This window comes from Mobula hypostoma, chromosome 15 (assembly GCF_963921235.1).
Source record: "Mobula hypostoma chromosome 15, sMobHyp1.1, whole genome shotgun sequence".
In the NCBI taxonomy this organism is placed as follows: domain Eukaryota; kingdom Metazoa; phylum Chordata; class Chondrichthyes; order Myliobatiformes; family Myliobatidae; genus Mobula; species Mobula hypostoma.
This window is the reverse complement of record NC_086111.1, coordinates 75,433,604-75,456,561: the sequence shown is the minus strand read 5'-3', so window position 1 is coordinate 75,456,561 and position 22,958 is coordinate 75,433,604. Positions and strand designations below refer to the sequence as shown.

Below are 22,958 nucleotides of genomic sequence, written 5' to 3'. Positions count from 1 at the left end.
AAAAGGTTGGCACAACCTTATGGGCCTGGACTGTGCTCAATGCAATTTCAATCCTGCAACGTGCTTGAAGCCATCAAACATGAGAATGTTTGAGGGTACTGAGCGAGGATCACACTGTGGGAGGGGTGGTACCGAGGGAGGGTCACACTGTGGGAGGGGTGGTACCGAGGGAGGGTCACACTGTGGGAGGGGTGCTACTGAGCGAGGGTCACACTGTGGGAGGGGTGGTACCGAGGGAGGGTCACACTGTGGGAGGGGTGGTACCGAGGGAGGGTCACACTGAGGGAGGGGTGGTACCGAGGGAGGGTCACACTGTGGGAGGGGTGGTACCGAGGGAGGGTCACACTGTGGAAGGGGTGGTACTGAGGGAGGGTCACACTGTGGGAGGGTCACACTGTGGGAGGGGGTGGTACTGAGGGAGGGTCACACTGTGGGAGGGGTGGTACTGAGGGAGGGTCACACTGTGGGAGGGGGTGGTACTGAGGGAGGGTCACACTGTGGGAGGGGTGGTACTGAGGGAGGGTCACACTGTGGGAGGGGTGGTAATGAGGGAGGGTCACACTGTGGGATGGGTGGTACTGAGGGAGGATCACACTGTGGGATGGGTGGTAATGAGGGAGGGTCACACTATGGGAGGGGTGGTACTGAGGGAGGGTCACACTGTGGGATGGGTGGTACTGAGGGAGGGTCACACTATGGGAGGGGTGGTACTGAGGGAGGGTCACACTGTGGGAGGGGGTGGTACTGAGGGAGGGTCACACTGTGGGAGGGGGTGGTACTGAGGGAGGGTCACACTGTGGGAGGGGTGGTACTGAGGGAGGGTCACACTGTGGGAGGGGTGGTAATGAGGGAGGGTCACACTGTGGGAGGGGTGGTACTGAGGGAGGGTCACACTGTGGGAGGGGTGGTAATGAGGGAGGGTCACACTGTGGGATGGGTGGTACTGAGGGAGGATCACACTGTGGGATGGGTGGTAATGAGGGAGGGTCACACTATGGGAGGGGTGGTACTGAGGGAGGGTCACACTGTGGGAGGGGTGGTAATGAGGGAGGGTCACACTATGGGAGGGGTGGTACTGAGGGAGGGTCACACTGTGGGAGGGGTGGTAATGAGGGAGGGTCACACTGTGGGAGGGGTGGTACTGAGGAAGAGTCACACTGTGGGAGGGGTGGTACTGAGGAAGAGTCACACTGTGGGAGGGGTGGTACCGAGAGAGGGTCACACTGTGGGAGGGGTGGTACTGAGGGAGGGTCACATTGTGGGGGGGTGGTACCGAGGGAGGGGTCACACTGTGGGAGGGGTGGTACTGAGGGAGGGTCACACTGTGGGAGGGGTCACACTGTGGGAGGGGTGGTACTGAGGGAGGGTCACACTGTCTACACTAGTCTTTATTGCTTACATTTGGCCCTTGTCTCTTTACACCCTTTTCCAGTATCTATCAAATAAATTTTGAACGAATTGTACCCATCTCTACACGTCCTCTGGCAGCTTGTCCTGTACACCAACCACCCTCTGTGTGTAAAACTTACTCCTCAGTTCCCCGTTAAACCTTTCCTCTCTCACCTTAAACCTGTCAATCCAGATTACCAAAGCACCTCGGATCACATGTCCCACCATGCAGGAGCTTGTCCAAAGTCTTATTGCAGTGTACATCTACCACTTTGCCATAGCTCCATAAGACACAGGAGCAGAATTAGGCCATTCAGCCCATCATGTTTGCTCTATCGTTCCATCATGGCTGATTTAGTATCTCTCTGAACCGCATTCTCCCACCTTCACCCCATAACTTTTGACACCCTGACTAATCAAGAACCTATCAACCTCCACTTTAAATATACTCAATGACTTGGCCTCAGCAGTAGTCTGTGGTAATGAATTCCACAGATTCACTTCCCTCTAGCGAAAGAACTTCCTCCTCATCTCTGTTCTAAAGTGACATCCCTCTATTCTGAGGCTGTGTCCTAGACCCTCTCACCATGGGAAACAGCTAGGCTAGATGAGAGTGTACATCAGCGTATGGATTCATGATGTTGTTGCAATCACAGAAACATGGCTGAGGCAATGGCAGAACACCCAAATTAGATCTGCAAGCCATGGTTGTCCTGTACAAAACCATGCTGTCTGACCTTTAGATATAGGAGCCTTAAAGACTTGGCTTCTACAGCTCCCTGTGGCAAAGAATTCCACAGATTCACTACTCTCTGGCTAAAGAAATTCCTCCTCATCCCCATTCTAAAAGGATGCCTCTCTGTTCTGAGGATGTGCCCTCTGGTCTTAGACTCTCCCACCATAGGAACCATCCTCTCAACATCCACTCTATCAAGGCCTTTCGCCATTTGATAGGTTTCAATGAGGTCACCCCCCCCCCCGATTCTTCTGAACTCTTGTGAACACAGGCCCAGAGCCATCAAACGCTCTTCATATGACAAGATATTCAATCCTGGAATCATCTTCGTGAACCCCTTTGTGAAGATCCCTACTGCACCTCACGACCCTGTGATCTCTGTCTCAGAAGCCGATGTTAGGCTGTCTTTAAAGAGAGTCAACCCTCACAAGGTGGAAGGTCTCGATGGAGTAGCTGGTAAGGCTCTGCCAACCAACTAGCAGGGTATTCAAGGACATTTTCAACTTCTCACTGCTATGGGTGGAAGTTCCCACTTGCTTCAAAAAGGCAACAATTATACCAGTGCCTAAGAAGAATAATGTGGGCTGCCTTAATGACTATCGCCCAGTAGTACTCACATCGACAGTGATGAAATGCATTGAGAGGTTGGTCATGACTAGACTGAACTCCTGCCTCAGCAAGGACCTGGACCCATTGCAATTTGCCTATCGCCACAATAGGTTAACGGCAGACGCAACCTCAGTGGCTCTCCACACGGCTTTAGACCACCTGGACAATACAAACACCAATGTCAGGATGCTGTTCATCGACTGTAGCTCAGCATTTAATACCATCATTCCCACAATCCTAATTGAGAAGCTGCAGAACCTGGGCCTCTGTACCTCCATCTTCCTAACCAGAAGACCACAATCTGTGCGGATTGGTGATAACATCGCCTCCTCGCTGACGATCAACACTGATGCACATCAGTAGTGTGTGCTTAGCCCACTGCTCTACTCTCTATATACACACGACTCTGTGGCTGAGCATAGCTCAAATATCATCTATATATTTGCTGACAATACAACCATTGTTGGTAGAATCTCAGGTGGTGATGAGAGGGCATACAGGAGTGAGATATGCCAACTACTGGAGTGGTGTCGTAGCAACAACGTGGCACTCACCGTCAGTAAGATGAAAGAACTGATTGTGAATTGAGGAAGGGTAAGATGAAGGAACACATACCAATCCTCATAGAGGGTTCAGAAGTGGAGAGAGTGAGCAGTTTCAAGTTCCTGGGTGTCAAGATCTCTGAGGATCTAACCTGGTCCCAACATACCGATGTAGTTATAAAGAAGGCAAGACAGTGACTATACTTCATTAGGAGTTTGAAGAGATTTGGCATGTCAACAAATACACTCAAAAACTTCTATAGTTGTACTGTGGAGAGCATTCTGACAGGCTGCATCACTGTCTGGTATGGAGGGGCTACTGCACAGGACCAAAAGAATCTGCAGAGGATTGTAAATCTAGTCAGCTCCATCTTGGGCACTAGCCTGCAAAGTACCCAGGACATCTTCAGGGAGTGGTGTCTTAGAAAGGCAGCGTCCATTATTACGGACCTCCAGCACCCAGGGCATGCCCTTTTCTCACTGTTACCATCAGGTAGGAGATACAGAAGCCTGAAGGCGCACACTCAGTGATTCAGGATCACCTTCTTCCACTCTGCCATCATATTCTTAAATGGACATTGAACCCTTGGACACGACCTCACTTTTTTTAATATATAGTAGTTCTGTTTTTTTGCATGTTTTAAAAAATCTATTCAATATATATATACTGTAATTGAAGTACTTGTTTGTTTATTATTATTTTTATCTTATTTATTATTTTTCTCCTCTAGATTATGTATTGCATGGAACTACTGCTGCTAAGTTAACAAATTTCACGTCACACGCCGGTGATAATAAACCTGATTCTGATTTCTTTGAACCCTCTCCAGTTTCATAAAAACATAATTTCATAAGAAATAGGAGCAGGAGTCGGCCATCTGGCCCGTCGAACCTGCTCCTCCATTCAATAAGATCATGGCTGATCTGACCATGGACTCATCTCCACCTACCTGCCTTTCCCCCATAACCCTTAATTGCCTTACTATGAAAATATCTATCCAGTAAATATTGTCTTAAGTATATTTACTGAGGTAGCATCCACTGTTTCATTGGGCAGAGAATTTCACAGATTCACTACTCTCTGGGAAAAGCACTTCTTCTGCATCTGCATCCTAAATCTACTCCCCCGAATCTTGAGGCTACGTCCCCTAGTTCTAGTCTCACCTATCAGTGGAAACAATTTTCCTGCCCCTGTCTTATCTATTCCCTTTATAATTTTATATGTTTCTATAAGAACTCCTTTTATCCTTCTGAATTCCAGATCTGCAAGACATGCTCATCCTGTACAAAATCACGCTGTCTGACCATAAGATATCGGAGCAGAATCAGGCGTTTTGGCCCATCGAGTCTGCTCCGCCATTTCGTCATGGCTGATCCAATTTTCCTCTCAGCCTCAATCTCCTGCCTTCTCTCCGCATCCCTTCATGTCCCGACCAATCAAGAATCTATCAACATCTGTCCATCCTTGCTTTTATATTCTAGTCCTCTTGAAATGAATGCCACATTGTATCTGCCTTCCTCACACCAGACTCAACCTGCAAATTAACCTTTTGGGGAATCCTGCACAAGGACTCCCAAGCCCCTTCTGCTAAAGCAATCAAAGTCAATTTCAAAGCCAAAGTAAATTTATTATCAAGGTACATATATGTCAACACACACAACCCTGAGATTCATTTTCCTGTGGGCATACTCAGCAAATCTATAGAATAGTAACTATAACAGGATCAATGAAAGATCAACCAGAGTGCAGAAGACAACAAAACGTGCAAATGCAAATAAAATTGCAAAAAATAACGATAACATGGGATAAGGAGTCTTTAAAGTGAGATCATTGGTTATGGGAACACAGTAACGGATGGGCAAGTGAGTGTAGTTACCCCGTTTGTTTAAGAGCCTGACGGTACCGGGCTGAATCCACTACCTTTTGTAGGAATTTTTCATTCAAAGGCATTGGCATTGCCATACGAGGCCATAATATAGCCAATTAATACACTCTCCACTACACGTTTAGGTTTTGATGTCACGCTGAACCTCTGCACTCCTAAGTAGAGTTGCTGTCATGCTTTCTTCACATTTGCATTTACGTGCTGACTCCAGGACAAATCCTCTGAAATAGGAACGCCCAGGAATTTAAAGTTGCTGACCCTCTCCTCTCCCACCCCTGATCCTCCAGTGAGGTCTGGCTCATGGACCTATGGTTTCCCTCTCCTGATCCTTGACCTTGCTGGCACTGAGGGAGAGGTTGTTATGACACTATGAAGCTAAATTTTCAATCTCCCTCCCATGTGCTGATTCATTATCCCCCTTTGATATGGCCCACAACAGTGGTGTCATCAGCAAACTTGTATATGGAAATGGAGCTGAGCTCAGCCACACAGTCATAGGTGTAAAGTGAGTACAGCAGGGGCTAAGCACACATCCCTGTGGTGTTCCTGTGCTGATGGAGATTGTAGAGGAGATGTTGTTGCCAATCTGATCTGATTGGGGTCTACAAATGAGGAAATCCAGGAGCCAGTCGCACAAGGGGGTATTGAGGCCAAAGTCTTGGAGCTTATTGATTCGTTTGAGAGGATGATGGTATTAAATAGAAACATAGAAAACCTACAGCACAATACAGGCCCTTTGGCCCACAAAGTTGAGCCGAACATGTCCTTACCTTAGAAATTACCTAGGGTTACCCATAGCCCTCTATTTTTCTAAGCTCCATGTACCTATCCAGGAGTCTCTTAAAAGACCCTATCGTATCCACCTCCACCACTGTTCCCGGCAGCCCATTCCATGCACTCACCACTCTCTGTGCAAAAAACTTACCTCTGACATCTCCTCTGTATCTAATCCCCAGCACCTTAAACCTGTGTCCTCTTGTGGCAACCATTTCAGCCCTGGGAAAAAGCCTCTGACTATCCACACGATCAATGCCTCTCATCATCTTATACATCTCTATCAGGTCACCTCTCATCCTCCGATGCTCCAAGGAGAAAAGGCCGAGTTCACTCAATCTATTCTCATAAGGCATGCTCCCCAATCCAGGCAACATCCTCGCAAATCTCCTCCACACCCTTTCTATAGTTTCCACACCCTTCTTGTAGTGAGGCAACCAGAACTGAGCACAGTACTCCAAGTGGGGTCTGACCAGGGTCCTATATAGCTGCAACATTACCTCTCGGCTCCTAAATTCAATCCCACAATTGATGAAGGCCAATACACCGTATGCCTTCTTAACCACAGAGCCAACCTGCGCAGCTGCTCTGAGTGTCCTATGGACTCAGACCCCAAGATCCCTGTGACCCTCCACACTGCCAAGAATCTTACCATTAATACTATATTCTGCCATCATACATTGAGCTGTAATCGATAAAAGAGTATCGTGATGCTCTTTGCTGTCCAGATGTTCCAGGGTTTTGTGAAGAGCCAATGAGATGGCATTTGCTGTGGACCTGTTGTTCCAGTAGGCAAAATGGGGCAGATCCAAGTAGCCTTTCGGGCAGGAGCTGATATGTTTCATCACTGTGGATGTAAGTGATGATCGCTGAGGCAGGTCACCACACTCTTCTTGGGCAACAGGAAAGTTTTTCCAAAATGCAGTCTGGGCCTGGAATGATATGGATTCCTCATCTTGGTATAGTAGGTCTAGTACGTTGGGACCTCTGGTGCTACAGGTTATATGCTGGTGAGAACTGGGCAGGGATTTCTTCAACAGGCCTGGTTGAAGTCTCTGATTATAACTTGAAATGTATTGTCTTGTTTCTTGTCTGCAGCTGACATCATGAAGTGTCACGAGTGTGTGACTAGTCGGCTGCCAGAGGTATGCAAAATGTGGTCAAAATCACAGATGGAAACTCCCAAGGAAAACAGAACGGCCAACATTTGATCATCAGGTGGCCAAGTTGGGGGAAACACGAGTTCGACAAAATTGCCAACAAGAATTGTCCACAAAGTATATGCCAACTCCCTTTGCCTTTACAGATCCACAGGTCAGTCCATTCAGTAAATTGCAAATCCTTCTGGTTTGACTGCTACACCTGGCGATTCCGCAGATAAACGGCAAACAACTGATTCAGCAGTCTTGCACTCAGATCCTCAGTTTTATTCTCCAGCAACTGCATGTTTGCCAACAAGATTCTGGGTAGAGGAGGCCTCAGTGTTTCACCCTGGCTTGGATTTCCCCTATCCTGCCACGCTCCCAGCCACGGTGATGAGCCTTAAAGGCACCTCACCTGACTGGTCCGCATTTGGGTTCTTCAGTTGATAATGAGATGTAAAGGTCATGAATGTGATTTAGAAGCTTTGTTAGGAAATTTGCATGCTGCACATTGCAACAAAAGTAACTCAAAGGTATATTTAAGAGGAAATCTGAAACAATTTTCTGTAGCTCACAGAAAGTCGCCAAAGATCACCGGCAACATCTTAAATGTAGCTGAAGTTCGGAAAGATAAAATCCCCAACATTTCGCACCCTTCTCCGACCTAATTCCACTGGGAGCTCTGTAGTGTAACCCCGTCAAAGTGACTACCCACTTTCTCCTTCACAAGTTCCATCCAGACATCCTCAGAGAGGTGGTATTGATAGTGTCAAACCCACTACGGAGTGCCGTTGTGGTTATCTGGAGAGGATTGAACAGGTGGGAGACATGGGAAGAGAACAGCAGTCACACTGGCTGGTCCATACTCCTGTCCTCATATCTTCACAACACTAATCAGGACCCGTTTAGTGGGGAATGGATCCCACACACACACTGACCCTCACTGGGGGACGGTCCCACAGACACACTGACCCTCACTGGGGAATGGTCCCACACACACACAGTGACCCTCACTGGGGGATGGTCTCACACACACACTGACCCTCACTGGGGGACAGTCCCACACACACACTGACCCTCACTGGGGGACGGTCCCACACACACACTGACCCTCACTGGGGGACGGTCCCACACACACACTGACCCTCACTGGGGGACGGTCCCACACACACACTGACCCTCACTGGGGGACGGACACACACACACACTGACCCTCACTGGGGGGACGGTCCCACACGCACACTGACCCTCACTGGGGGACAGTCCCACACGCACACTGACCCTCACTGGGGGACAGTCCCACACGCACTGACCCTCACTGGGGGACAGTCCCACACGCACTGACCCTCACTGGGGGACAGTCCCATACACACACTGACCCTCACTGGGGGACGGTCCCACACACACACTGACTGACCCTCACTGGGGGGGGGATGGACACACACACACACACACACACACACACACACTGACCGTCTCTGTGAACTGTGGACAGGTCATTACCTTTCCCGTTGATTTGACCCCTTTCCAGATACAAAAATAGATGATGATCCAGGTGGCGAGCACACACAGCAGCATCTGCCAGCTGATCGACCCAACCTGATCGATTCCGTCCGAGATCCTCAGAACCCTCCTCCTGCAGAGGGAATGTCGGGATAAACGCCAATCACAGAGATGTGGAGGTTATTTCGGGGGCACTTTCACGGGGTTCTGGATAGAGTAGTCCCATTGAGACAGGGAAAGGATGGTGGGGTATTTCATGTAAATTGGGAACAGTTGTACTTGTGGACAGAGTAAAACAGGCTGATATGATGGAACATGCCGATGTTCAGAAAGAGGATGTACTGGAACTTTTGAAAAGTATTAGGATAGATGTCCCCAGGGCCAGATGGGATGTACCCCAGGTTACTACGGGAAGCAAGGGGAGAGATTGCTGAGCTCTTGACAATAATCTTTGTGTCCTCACTGATGACTGGAGGGTGACAAATGTTACTCCTTTGTTCAAGAAGGGGAGTAGGGATGATCCTGGGAATTACAGACCAGTGAATCTTACTTCAGTGGTGGGCAAGTTATTGGAGAGACAGGATTATGATCACTTGGAGATGTATTGCCTGATTAGGGGTAGTCAGCATGGCTTTGTGAGGGGTAGGTCACACCTCATTCTTTGCAGATTTGACAAAGCATATTGATGAGGTAGAGCAGTGGACACAGTTTATATGAATTTTAACAAAGCATTTGATATGGATCCCCGTGGTAGCTCATTCAGAAAGTCAGGAGGCACAGGAGGCAATGTCTGATCCATCGGCTGTGTGCACACACAATTGGTTTGCCCACAGAAGGCACTGGGTGGAACAGGGATCTGTCCTAGGACCTCTGATTTTTGTGACTGGAATGAGGAAGTGGGGGGTGGGTTGGTAAGTTTGCAGATGCCATGGACGTTATCGTAGGTTACAAGGGGACATTGACAGGATGTAGAGCAGGGCTGAGAGATGGAAGGTGAAGCTCAGCTGGGTAAAAGTGTGAAATGATTCATCCTGGGAGGTTGAATGTGAAGGCAGAATACAGGGTTAACGGCAGTGTACAGCAACAGAGGGACCTTGGGGTCCATATCCATAGACCCCTCAAAGTTGTCATGCAGGTAATACGCTGGTTAAGAAGACATGTGGTGTGTTGGCCTTCACTAGTTGGAGCATTGCTCGCTCTACAAAACTGGTTAGACCATGCTTGAAATATTGTGTTCGGTCCTGATAGATCAGACTTGGAATTTTGTGTTCAGTTCAGTTGCCTCATTATAGAACGGATGTGGAGAGGGTGAAAAGGAGATAGACACAGAGTCTACCAGGAGTATGTGATGGGACGGTGTGGAGGGAGATTCACTCTGTGTCTGACCCCGGGAGTGTGTGATGGTACGGTGTGGAGGGAGTTTCACTCTGTGTCTGACCCCGGGAGTGTGTGATGGGATGGTGTGGAGGGAGTTTCACTCTGTGTCTGACCCCGGGAGTGTGTGATGGGACAGTGTGGAGGGAGCTTCACTCTGTGTCTGACCCCGGGAGTGTGTGATGGGACGGTGTGGAGGGAGTTTCACTCTGTGTCTGACCCCGGGAGTGTGTGATGGGACGGTGTGGAGGGAGATTCACTCTGTGTCTGACCCTGGGAGTGTGTGATGGGACAGTGTGGAGGGAGCATCACTTTGTGACTGACCCCAGGAGTGTGTGATGGGACAGTGTGGAGGAAGATTCACTGTGTGTCTGACCCCGGGAGTGTGTGATGGGACGGTGTGGAGGGAGTTTCACTCTGTGTCTGACCCCGGGAGTGTGTGATGGGACGGTGTGGAGGGAGATTCACTCTGTGTCTGACCCTGGGAGTGTGTGATGGGACAGTGTGGAGGGAGCATCACTTTGTGACTGACCCCAGGAGTGTGTGATGGGACAGTGTGGAGGGAGATTCACTGTGTGTGTGACCCCGGTAGTGTGTGATGGGACAGTGTGGAGGGAGCTTCACTCTGTGTCTGACCCCGGGAGTGTGTGATGGGACGGTGTGGAGGGAGTTTCACTCTGTGTCTGACCCCGGGAGTGTGTGATGGGACGGTGTGGAGGGAGATTCACTCTGTGTCTGACCCTGGGAGTGTGTGATGGGACAGTGTGGAGGGAGCATCACTTTGTGACTGACCCCAGGAGTGTGTGATGGGACAGTGTGGAGGAAGATTCACTGTGTGTGTGACCCCGGTAGTGTGTGATGGGACAGTGTGGAGGGAGCTTCACTCTGTGTCTGACCCTGGGAGTGTGTGATGGGACAGTGCGGAGGGAGTTTCACTCTGTGACTGACCCCGGGAGTGTGTGATGGGACAGTGTGGAGGGAGTTTCACTCTGTGACTGACCCCGGGAGTGTGTGATGGGACAGTGTGGAGGGAGCTTCACTCTGTGACTGACCCCGGGAGTGTGTGATGGGACGGTGTGGAAGGAGATTCACTCTGTGTCTGACCCCGGGAGTGTGTGATGGGACGGTGTGGAAGGAGATTCACTCTGTGTCTGACCCTGGGAGTGTGTGATGGGACATTGTGGAGGGAGCTTCACTCTGTGTCTGACCCCGGGAGTGTGTGATGGGACGGTGTGGAAGGAGATTCACTCTGTGTCTGACCCCGGGAGTGTGTGATGGGACGGTGTGGAGGGAGATTCACTCTGTGTCTGACCCTGGGAGTGTGTGATGGGACAGTGTGGAGGGAGCATCACTTTGTGACTGACCCCAGGAGTGTGTGATGGGACAGTGTGGAGGGAGATTCACTGTGTGTGTGACCCCGGTAGTGTGTGATGGGACAGTGTGGAGGGAGCTTCACTCTGTGTCTGACCCCGGGAGTGTGTGATGGGACGGTGTGGAGGGAGTTTCACTCTGTGTCTGACCCCGGGAGTGTGTGATGGGACGGTGTGGAGGGAGATTCACTCTGTGTCTGACCCTGGGAGTGTGTGATGGGACAGTGTGGAGGGAGCATCACTTTGTGACTGACCCCAGGAGTGTGTGATGGGACAGTGTGGAGGAAGATTCACTCTATGTGTGACCCCGGTAGTGTGTGATGGGACAGTGTGGAGGGAGCTTCACTCTGTGTCTGACCCTGGGAGTGTGTGATGGGACAGTGCGGAGGGAGTTTCACTCTGTGACTGACCCCGGGAGTGTGTGATGGGACAGTGTGGAGGGAGTTTCACTCTGTGACTGACCCCGGGAGTGTGTGATGGGACAGTGTGGAGGGAGCTTCACTCTGTGACTGACCCCGGGAGTGTGTGATGGGACGGTGTGGAAGGAGATTCACTCTGTGTCTGACCCCGGGAGTGTGTGATGGGACGGTGTGGAAGGAGATTCACTCTGTGTCTGACCCTGGGAGTGTGTGATGGGACATTGTGGAGGGAGCTTCACTCTGTGTCTGACCCCGGGAGTGTGTGATGGGACGGTGTGGAAGGAGATTCACTCTGTGTCTGACCCTGGGAGTGTGTGATGGGACAGTGTGGAGGGAGTTTCACTCTGTGTCTGACCCCGGGAGTGTGTGATGGGACAGTGTGGAGGGAGTTTCACTCTGTGTCTGACCCTGGGAGTGTGTGATGGGACAGTGTGGAGGGAGATTCACTCTGTGTCTGACCCTGGGAGTGTGTGATGGGACAGTGCGGAGGGAGTTTCACTCTGTGTCTGACCCCGGGAGTGTGTGATGGGACAGTGTGGAGGGAGCTTCACTCTGTGTCTGACCCTGGGAGTGTGTGATGGGATGGTGTGGAGGGAGCTTCACTCTGTGTCTGACCCTGGGAGTGTGTGATGGGACAGTGCGGAGGGAGTTTCACTCTGTGTCTGACCCCGGGAGTGTGTGATGGGACAGTGTGGAGGGAGTTTCACTCTGTGTCTGACCCCGGGAGTGTGTGATGGGACAGTGCGGAGGGAGTTTCACTCTGTGTCTGACCCTGGGAGTGTGTGATGGGACAGTGTGGAGGGAGCTTCACTCTGTGTCTGACCCTGGGAGTGTGTGATGGGATGGTGTGGAGGGAGCTTCACTCTGTGTCTGTCCCTGGGAGTGTGTGATGGGACGGTGTGGAGGGAGTTTCACTCTGTGTCTGACCCCGGAGTGTGTAACGGTTGAATCCGGTGGATTTGGCTGGACGGGGTGAGGTGAGGGAGTCACGCTGACACCCCGTGATGGGGTAACATTGGACTTACTCCCAGAACTCGATGATGGGTGAGCGTTTGTTCGCGAGTTCCTCACAGTCGATGGTGAAGTTAGTGGCGTTGACGAAGGTTCTGTTGTGGCACTGACTGTGCTGGAAGTGCTCGGTACATTCCGGAGTGTTCCAGGTGTGGCCACAAGTGGCCCAAGGCAGGTTGTTAGTGAAGGAGTGAACGAGATAGTACAGCCCCCAGGCCAGGACCATGATATAGTAGGTATTACAGAAGAAGACGATCACCATGGAGGCAAAGCCCAGACCTGGAAGGGAAGACTTGGAGTTCAAGGTGCAAAACACGGTACCAGAGTGACACACAACATACATAATTACGATAACAAAAAAGCCTACGGTCATAGACAATAATGTTGCCCAAGTGAATTGCTGGTGCACCCTGGTTCATCTTGTCTTCCTCTGGGTGAACAGCAGGGGGCAGCACCAATCTGAGTGAGTTCCCCACTAAAACCAGCGGCTCTCCAGTCAATGTCAATGACCAGAGGTGTGTGGTAGCAGCACTACCCGCCGTCGGCAGAGCACAGGGACCCACACCACACTGGGACCCCTGCAGTACTTCTCCCACTAACTGCAGGGCAACTGGCAATGCATAAATAACTGAGGCAAATCGGGCAGCAACAAGGCAATATCCCTATGAACTGGTGTTCCCTGCAGTGGCAGAGTCAGTAATCTGTACGTTCACCGACTGGGGTTCAAATCCCACCACAGTCTGTACGTTCACCGACTGGGGTTCAAATCCCAGCACAGTCTGTACATTCACCGACTGGGGTTCAAATCCCACCACTGACTGTAAACAGCCTGTAAAGTTGAAAGTAAAATTTATTATCAGAGTAGATACATTTTACTACAGACAACCCTAAGGTTCTTTTTCTGGGGGCATACTTAGCAAATTTATAGAACAGTAACTGTAAACAGGATCTGTAAACTGTAAACAAATTGTGCAAATACAGATATAAATAAACAGCAGTATATAACTAGCATAAGATAACAAGATAGCAGAGTCCTAAAATGAGTGCAGTTATCCCCTTTTGTTCAAGAGCCTGATGGTTGAGGGGTAGTAACTGTTCTCGAACCTGGTGGTGCGAGTCCTGAGGCTCCTGTGCCTTCTACCTGATGGCAGCAGCGAGGAAAGAGCATGGCCTGGGTGGTGATTTGCTTCAACGCCAGCCTCTCAAAGCACTTCATCGCTGTGGATGTAAGCGCCTCTGGGAGAGTCACTGAGACAGGTTACCATGCTCTTCTTGGGCACCGGTACGATTGAAACATTCACCGATTGGGGTTCAAACCTCACCACAGCCTGTAAGCAGTTTGCATGTTCTACATGACTGCCTGGGTTTTCTCCAGGGGCCCCGGTTTCCTCCCATGTTCCAAAGGCGTATGGGTTAGGGTTAGTAAGTCGTGGGCACGCTATATTGGCACCAGAAACGCGGCAACACTTGTGGATTGCCCCCAGCAGATCCTCGGACAGTGTCGGTCGTTGACGCAAATGACAGAATCTGCAGTGTGTTTTGATGCACACATGACAAATTAAGCTAATCTAATCTACCACACACAAAATGCTTCAGGATCCCAGCAGGCCAGGCAAATGAATAAACAGTCAACATTTTGGGCCAAAATATTTCTTCAGGACAGAAGAAGAAGGGGGAAGATGCCAGAATAAAAAAAGTGGTGGGGGAGAGAAAGAGCACCTTCCAGCTATCTTCTTTCTCCAGTCTCTTCTTCTTATTCTGTGGTCTTCCCACCTCCTTTCCAGTCCTGAGACAGTTCAGGTCAATGTCTCGTCCTGAAACATTGACCGTTTAACCATTTCCACAAATGCTGCCTGACCTGCTGAGCTCTTTCAGCATCTTGTGGGTGTTGCTCCAGATTCCCAGCACCTTCAGAATCTGGTGTTTATGATTCTAACACTGTGTTTCGCAGAGGCAGACTTATTCTGCATATAGCAGTTATTGAGCTGGGGGAGCAGTGAAAGTCTCACCAGCTTGGGTATACTGTGACTCGAGTTATAGCCGTATGGTATCATAAGTGTACTTTGATGATATAAGGTTTTACTTCGACTTGGCCTGAAGCCTTGGCAGTCCATTTAATGTTGCTGACTTCTTCATTCTCATTCTGTTCGAATCAGCTCCCAGTCATCCTCTCCTGAACTATAAATTTCTTGCAGTGTGGCAGGTAACTTCACAACTCATCTCCTTGGACAGGAGAATTTCCCCAGTAACACATGGTCCGAACATCTTTCTTGTCGTATTTGTGTCCGATCAGAATGTATATATCTTGAAAATCACATGTTAATTCCTGAACAGCAGCCCTCTGCCCCTCCCCTCAATGGAGAAGTGTTATTCCCCTGTTTGCCAGCCTGTCCATTACACCCTGAGGAATCCCTTTGCTTAAATTAAAACCCTGCTTTCAGACCAAACACAGCACAGTCCATAACATTACACAGTCATAGAGTTCTGTAGCAAAAAACAGGCCCTTCAGCCCATCTAGTCTGTGCTGAGCTGTTATTTTGCTTGTCCCATCTACCTGCACCAGGACCCCTCCCATCCATGTAAAATGTTAAAAATATTAAATGTTAAAAATCAAACCCACATCCACACCCTCCGCTGGCAGCTCATTCCACACTCTCACCACCCTCTGAGTGAAGAAGTTCCCCTCAGGTTCCTCTTAAACATTTCACCTTTCACCCTTAACCCGTGACCGTAGGTTCTAGTCTCACCCAACCTCAGTGCAAAAAGCCGTCATAACTTTGTATATCTCTATCCAATCTCTCCTCATTCTCCTGTGCTCCGGGGAATAAGTCCCAACCTTTCCTCGTAACAGGGTTTGATCTGACTGAAACCAGAGTGCAGCACACGTTCATTCCAGCTGCTGCCCTGGTTTACCCTGAAGCACGTCACGGTCCCCCGCGTAACGCACAGACCGCACGCCGGGGGATGGCCCGTGCCCGGACCCGCGTACTGCTCACCTTTGAAGAGAGGTGCAATATTCCAAGCGCCAACACCACCTCGTTTCATGAACTGTCCAAGTGCAATCTCCAAGAAAAAGACCGGAATCCCTCCCACCAGAACGATGAGCAGGTACGGTATGAGGAAAACTCCTGCAGCAGGGGGTGGAGACAGAGACACGCCGTAAGTCGAGGGTCAGAAGGAACAGCACAGCACAGGCCCTTCGGCCCACAAGTTGTGCTGACACTGTAAATCAATCTACCCCTTCCCTTCCACACAGCCCTCCTCATTCTTCCATCATCCATGTGCCAGTCTAAAAGTCTCTAAAATGTCCCAGTTCACCACGGAAGCCGGCTCCCCTGCACGGAATCTGTCCGCAGTTCTCACTGCCTTGCCTCGGTAAAGCAGCCAGCTTGCTCAGAAACTTGACCCACCCTGGACATTCTCCCTGCCCTCCTGTCCCATTGGGCAGGAGGCAGAAAGGCGATATGGAGGAATCTGAGGAATTCATTGCCACTGAAAGCTGAGGAGGAACTGAAGGAGATTCACATTAGGCAGAAAATGGTGTTGGATAGACTGACGGGACTGAAGGCTGATAAATCCCCAGGGCCTGATGGTCTGCACCCCAGGGTACTTAAGGAGGTGGCTCTAGAAATCGTGGATGCACTGGTAATTGTTTTCCAATGTTCTATAGATTCAGGATCAGTTCCTGAGGACTGGAGGGTAGCTAATGTTATCCCACTTTTTAAGAAAGCAGGGAGAGAGAAAACAGGGAATTATAGACCAGTTAGCCTGCCATCAGTGGTGGGGAGAATGCTGGAGTCAATTATAAAAGATGAAATAGTGGCACATTTGGATAGCAGTAACAGGATCGGTCTGAGTCAGCATGCATTTACGAAGGGGAAATCATGCTTGACTAATCCTCTGGAATTTTTTGAGGATGTAACTATGAAAATGGACAAGGGAGAGCCAGTGGATGTAGTGTTCCTGGACTTTCAGAAAGCCTTTGATAAAGTCCCACATAGGAGATTAGTGGGCAAAATTAGAGCACATGATATTGGGGTTAGGGTATTGACATGCATAGAAAATTGGTTGCCAGACAGGAAACAAAGAGCAGGCATTAACAGGTCCTTTTCAGAATGGCAGGCAGTGACTAGTGGGGTACCACAAGGCTTAGTGCTGGGACTGCAGCTATTTACAATATACATTAATGATTTAGATGAAGGGATTAAGAGTAACATTAGCAAATTTGCAGATGACACAAAACTGGGTGGCAGTGTGAAATGTGAGGAGGATGTTATGAGAATGCAGGCTGACTTGGACAGGTTGGGTGAGTGGGCAGATGCATGGCAGATGCAGTTTAATGTGGATAAATGTGAGGTTATCCACTTTGATGGCAAGAACAGGAAGGCAGATTACTATCTGAATGGTGTCAAGTTAGGAAAAGGGGAAGTACAACGAGATCTAGGTGTCCTTGTACATCAGTCACTGAAAGTAAGCAAGCAGATACAGCAGGCGGTGAAGAAAGCTAATGGCATGTTGGCCTTCATAACAAGGGGAGTTGAGTATAGGAGCAAAGAGGTCCTTCTGCAGTTGTACAGGGCCTTGGTGAGACCACACCTGGAGTATTGTGTACAGTTTTGGTCTCCAAATTTGAGGAAAGACATTCTTGCTATTGAGCGAGTGCAGCGGAGGTTCACGAGGTTAATTCCCAGGATGGTGGGACTGTCATATGTTGAAAGATTGGAGCGACTGGGCTTGTATACAGTGGAATTTAGAAGGATGAGAGGGGATCTGGCTGAAACACATAAGATTGTTAAGGGATTGGACACGCTAGAGGCAGGAAACTTGTTCCCGATGTTGGGGGAGTCCAGAACCAGAGGCCACAGTTTAAGAATAAGGGGTAGGCCATTTAGAACGGAGTTGAGGAAAAACTTTTTCACCCAGAGAGTTGTGGATTTGTGGAATGCTCTGCCTCAGAAGGTTGTGGAAGCCAATTCTCTGGATGCTTTCAAGAAAGAGTTAGATAGAGCTCTTAAAGATAGCGGAGTCAAGGGATACGGGGAGAAGGCAGGAACGGGGTACTGACTGTGGATGATCAGCCATGATCACAGTGAATGGCGGTGCTGGCTCGAAGAACCGAATGGCCTACTCCTGCACCTATTGTCTATTGCCTATTGAGACCAAGTCATTGGGTACATTTCAAACGGAGATTGATAGGTTCTTTGTTAGGATGGGCACCAGTGAGAAGGCGGGTGAATGGAGTTGAGAGGGATAACATATCATCCATGATGGAATGGTGGAACAGACGTGATGGGCCGAACAGCCTAAGACTCCTATGTCTTGTGGTACCAAAGAGCTCAAGTGTGATCAGATCTTGACAGAAGCTTTACACGGTACAGAGCTCCCAGTCTACCTTTTCATGGGCCGTGTACCTGCAGGGCACATTTCCTGCAACTGTAAACTGTAAAGGGTCCATCTACCTGCCTTTCCCCCATAACCCTTAATTCCCTTACCATGTAAAACCTATCTAACTGTATCTTAAATATATTTACTGAAGAAGCCTCAACTGCTTCCCTGGGCAGAGAATTCCACAGATTCACCACTCTCTGGGAAAAACAGTTTCTCCTCATCTCCATCCTAAATCTTCTCCCCTGAATCTTGAGGCAATGTCCCCTAGTTCTAGTCTCACCTACCAATGGAAACAACTTTTCTACTTCTATCTTATCTATTGCTTTCAAAATTTTGTATGTTTCTGGAAGATACCCTCTCATTCTTCTGAACTCCAGAGAGTATAGTCCCAGGTGACTCAATCTCTCCTCATAGGTTAACCCCTTCGTCTCTGGAATCAACCTGGCGAACCTCCTCTGCACTGCCTCTAAAGCCAGTATATCCTTCCTCAAGTATGGAGACCAGAACTGCACACAGTACTCCAGGTGCGGCCTCACCAGTATCCTGTATAGTTGCAGCATGACCTCCCTGCTCTTAAATTCAATCCCTCTAACAATGAAGGCCAACATTCCGTTTGCCTTCTTAATAACCTGTTGTACCTGCAAGCCAACTTTTTGCGATTCATGAACAAGCACTCCCAAGTCCCTCTGCACAACAGCATGTTGCAATCTTTCACCATTTAAATAATAATCTGCTCTTCTATTATTCCTTCCAAAGTGGATGATCTCGCATTTACCAACATTGTATTCCATCTCCCAGACCTTGGCCCACTCTCTTATCCTATCTATATCCCTCTGCAGACTCTCCACATCCTCTGTACATTTTGCTTTTCCACTCAGTTTATTGTCATCAGCAAATTTTGCTCTGCTACACTCAGTCCCCTCTTCCAAATCATCAATGTAAATGGTAAACAGCTGCGGGCCCAGCACCGACCCCTGTGGCACCCCACTCACCACTGACTGCCAACTGGAGAAACACCCATTTATACCAACTCTCTGCCTTCTATCGTTTAACCAATCCACTATCCATGCCAATACACTTCCTCCGACTCCATGCATCCGTATCTTATTTATAAGTCTCTTGTGCGGCACCTTATCGAACGCCTTCTGGAAATCCAAGTATACAACATCCACCTGTTCCCCTCTATCCACTGCACTCATTATGTCCTCAAAGAACTCCAGTAAGTTTGTCAAACAGGACCTGCCCTTTCTGAATCCATGCTGTGTCTGTCTAATGGAACCACTCCTTTCTAAATGTTTCACTATTTCTTCCTTAATAACAGCTTCAATCACTTTCCCGACTGCAGATGTTAAACTAACTGGCCTATAGTTGCCTGTCTTTTGTCTACATCCTTTCTTTAAAAAAGGCGTGACATTTGCTGTCTTCCAATCCGCCGGGACCTGCCCAGAGTCCAGAGAGTTTTGATAAATGATTACAAACGCGTCTACTATAACCTCTGCCAATTCCATCAGCACCCTGGGATGCATCCCATCAGGACCAGGGGACTTACCTACCTTCAGGTCTTCTAGTTTGCTCATCACTATCTCTTTAGTGACAGTGATTTTATCACGGTCCTCACCTCCCATTTCGTCCATAACATCATTCTTTGCCATATTAGACATGTCCTCCACCATGAAGACCGACACAAAATAGTTCAATGCCTCGGCCATTTCCTTATCACCCAATATCAATTTCCCTTTATTGTCTTCCAAGGGACCCACGTTGACTTTAGCCACCCAGTTCCATTTTACATATTTATAAAAACTTTTGCTATCTGTTATTATATTTTGTGCTAATTTACTTTCATACTCTATCTTCCCTTTCCTTATTTCTTGTTTAGTTGTTCTTTGTTGCTTTTTAAAGTTTTCCCAATCCTCCAGTCTCCCACTACTCTTTGCGACTTTGTACAAATGAGATTTTAACTTGATACTATCTTTTATTTCCTTAGTTATCAAGGCTGGCTCTCCTTACTTTTGACTGGAATATACTTTTGTTGAGCACTGTAAAAAATCTCTTTGAAAGTATTCCACTGTTCCTCAACTGTCCTACCAAATAGCCTGTGCTCCCAATCCACATTAGCAAACTCCTCCCTCATCCCGTTGTAGTCTCCCTTGTTCAAGCATATTACACTAGTTTTAGATCTAACTAGTTCATCCTCCATCTGAATGCAAAATTCAGTCATGCTACAGGTTGACCTTCACTAATCCGGCACCACTGGGACCTGAGGAGTGCCGGATTAGTGAAAATGCCGAATTACAGAAGGATCACATTAAGCATAATCAGTGCCGGATTATCGAAGGAACTGGATTACAGGTTGTCGGATTAGTGAAGGTCGACCTGTATGATCACTCTTTCCAAGAGGATCCCTGACTACAAGATCGTTAATCTCATTGCACAGGACTAGATGTAAGATAGTATTTTCCCTTGTAGGTTTGCTAATTCCGTCTGTACAGAGTTTCTACATTCTCCCTGTGGCCGTATCGGTTTCCTCCGCATGCTCTGGTTTCCTCCCAGAGTCCAGTGTACAGGTTAGTAGTTCAATTGGTCACGAGGGCATACGGGTTAGTAGTTTAATTGGTCATGTGGGTTTAATTGGGCAGCATGGGCTCGGTGGGCTGGAAGTGCCTGGTACTGAGCTGTATCTCTAAATATAAACATTGATGGCAGGTGGGAGGAAACTGGAGCACCCTGGGGAATCCCACGTAATCACGGGGAGAGTGTGCAGACGGTGCCGGAGGTTGGGAACGAACTCGTGTCTCTGGGGCTCTGAGGCAGGAGCTGCACTTAGTGTGATGAGAGGGTGGGCATGCAGGGGAGCACCATTTGTCAGAGTTTGTTTAATGCTGATGCCTCGAGCAGACGACAGTCTGTGGGAACCACAACCCCTTCCTCCCTGCTGGGGCGAAGTACTTTGATTTGGAAGAGCAGAGTGGTAACCCGTCAGACCGAGATGAGATGACCGCCCCAGGATGGCAGCTGGTGGAGTGATGCTGGGGGGAGGGGGCAGAGACGGCATCAACAAAAGGCAGCTCACACTTCTGACTAGGCACAGACCCCGCCAGGCCTGTTGCCACAGTTATACACACCCACTCATTCATTCAGACAGTGAGGGAGATGCACGTCCCCATGGCTCGGAAGAATTCATCTCGTGGGAAATGCAGTCCACAGCCCCTCACTCATTCATATGCTAACTGCAATCCAATTAAGCCTGGCACAGACAGAGAGAAGCAGGTGCCTCTGACACTGTCGCTCGCTCTGTGTCCTGAGCGTTCAGTGCCATGGAGAGGCGATGATCCAACGCCAGCCTAGTCCCGGGAAGTGAGCTAGCTCTTCTGGGGAAAGGGAATACTGGGATCAGGATCACATCCCCAGAAGCCTCAAGATTCCATGGACTCCCCCAGAGTCCCCAACAAAGCCCATGTGTGTCTTCTACCATGTATCCCCCTCTGCCTGGGGATCATCCCACTGTGCCCTGTATTAATCCCGACCGGGGGGGGGAGAGGGTGGGGGAGAGGGGGAAAAGGAGAGTGACAGAGACAGCTAAAGAGACAAAGACGGAGAGTGAGACAGAGTGAGACAAAGATACAGAAACAGAGAGTGAGACAAAGACAGGGGAGAGAAAGAGAGAGGCAGTAACAGGGAGAGAGGCAGAATGAGGGACAGGGAGAGAGAAGGAGAGAGAGAGAAGGAGAGAGAGGCAGTAACAGGGGAGAGGCAGAAAGAGGGACAGGGAGAGAGATGCTCGTTCCCAGCCACCAGCAATGTCAGTGTTTTGTTACAGAAAGTTGAGATCACCTACAACAGTTTGTTGAGTATCCAGGCAACAACGCTGAATAGAAAACATTCACACCACATTCCAGTGACATTGAAAAGTTCACCTCAAAAGGACATTGAATACTTGAGTGAATTTAAAACTAATCCCACTGCCCCACGTTCTCCAGACAGCTCCAAATTAAACTGATCCCACTGCCCCATGTTTTTCACACTTCATCCCACAGTGTCTGTGTTCACTGTGCCAATTTCACCGAACCGACCTGTCCGAACAAAGACCCTGATTTCCTGACTGTTTATGTATGGGTTTAAAGGTCTCTTGAAAATTGCTATTCTATCAGCACCTCCACCAGACCCCTCCAAACCCACCCCCCCACTCACAGGGAACAGCACCACCCACAGGTTCCCCTCCCAGTCACACACCCCCACCCACAGGTTCCCTCCCAGTCACACACCCGATCATACTGAATGGCAGTGCAGGCTCGATGGGCCGAATGGCCTACTCCCGCACCTATTTTCTATGTTTCTATGTTCCATATCCAGTCACACACCCCCACCCACAGGTTCCCCTCCCAGTCACACACCCCCCACCCACAGGTTCCCTCCCAGTCACACACTCCCAGCCACAGATTTCCCCCCCAGTCACACACCCCCACCCACAGATTCCCCTCCCTGTCACACATTCCCACCCACAGATTCCCCTCCCAGTCACACACCACCCTGACTGGGAGATCCATCTCCATTTCATCACTGGCTCTAAACTCTGGAATTCTCTCCCCGCCGGCACCGTGCCAGCCCCTTCACCAGAAGGCCTGGTTTACCTCCTTCCCCCTTCTCCAGGCCCGGGCCTGGGGCAGGCGGGGCAGGGTGGTCAGCAATGGGTGATAAATGCCAGCCCTGACAGTGAAGTCCAAGCTCTGAACACAAATATTTTTAAAAATTTATTAAGCAAGGAAGATGAGAGAGGTGTACAAGATGATAAGAGGCATAGGTAACACACAACAC

The 22,958-nt window shown here is 49.2% G+C and overlaps 1 protein-coding gene across 1 annotated transcript in view; it reads right to left on the bottom strand.

Moving 5' to 3' along the window:
• LOC134356991 (sodium- and chloride-dependent creatine transporter 1-like) overlaps positions 1 to 22,958 on the bottom strand; it is a 114,207-nt gene that overhangs the window by 28,336 nt on the left and 62,913 nt on the right. Inside the window, exons 3-5 of the mRNA XM_063068288.1 lie at positions 15,752 to 15,883; positions 12,770 to 13,034; positions 8,582 to 8,714 (exon numbers count right to left, since the gene is read on the bottom strand). Coding sequence (XP_062924358.1) covers positions 8,582 to 8,714; positions 12,770 to 13,034; positions 15,752 to 15,883 — 530 coding nt within the window. The remainder of the gene's footprint in view (positions 1 to 8,581; positions 8,715 to 12,769; positions 13,035 to 15,751; positions 15,884 to 22,958) is intronic.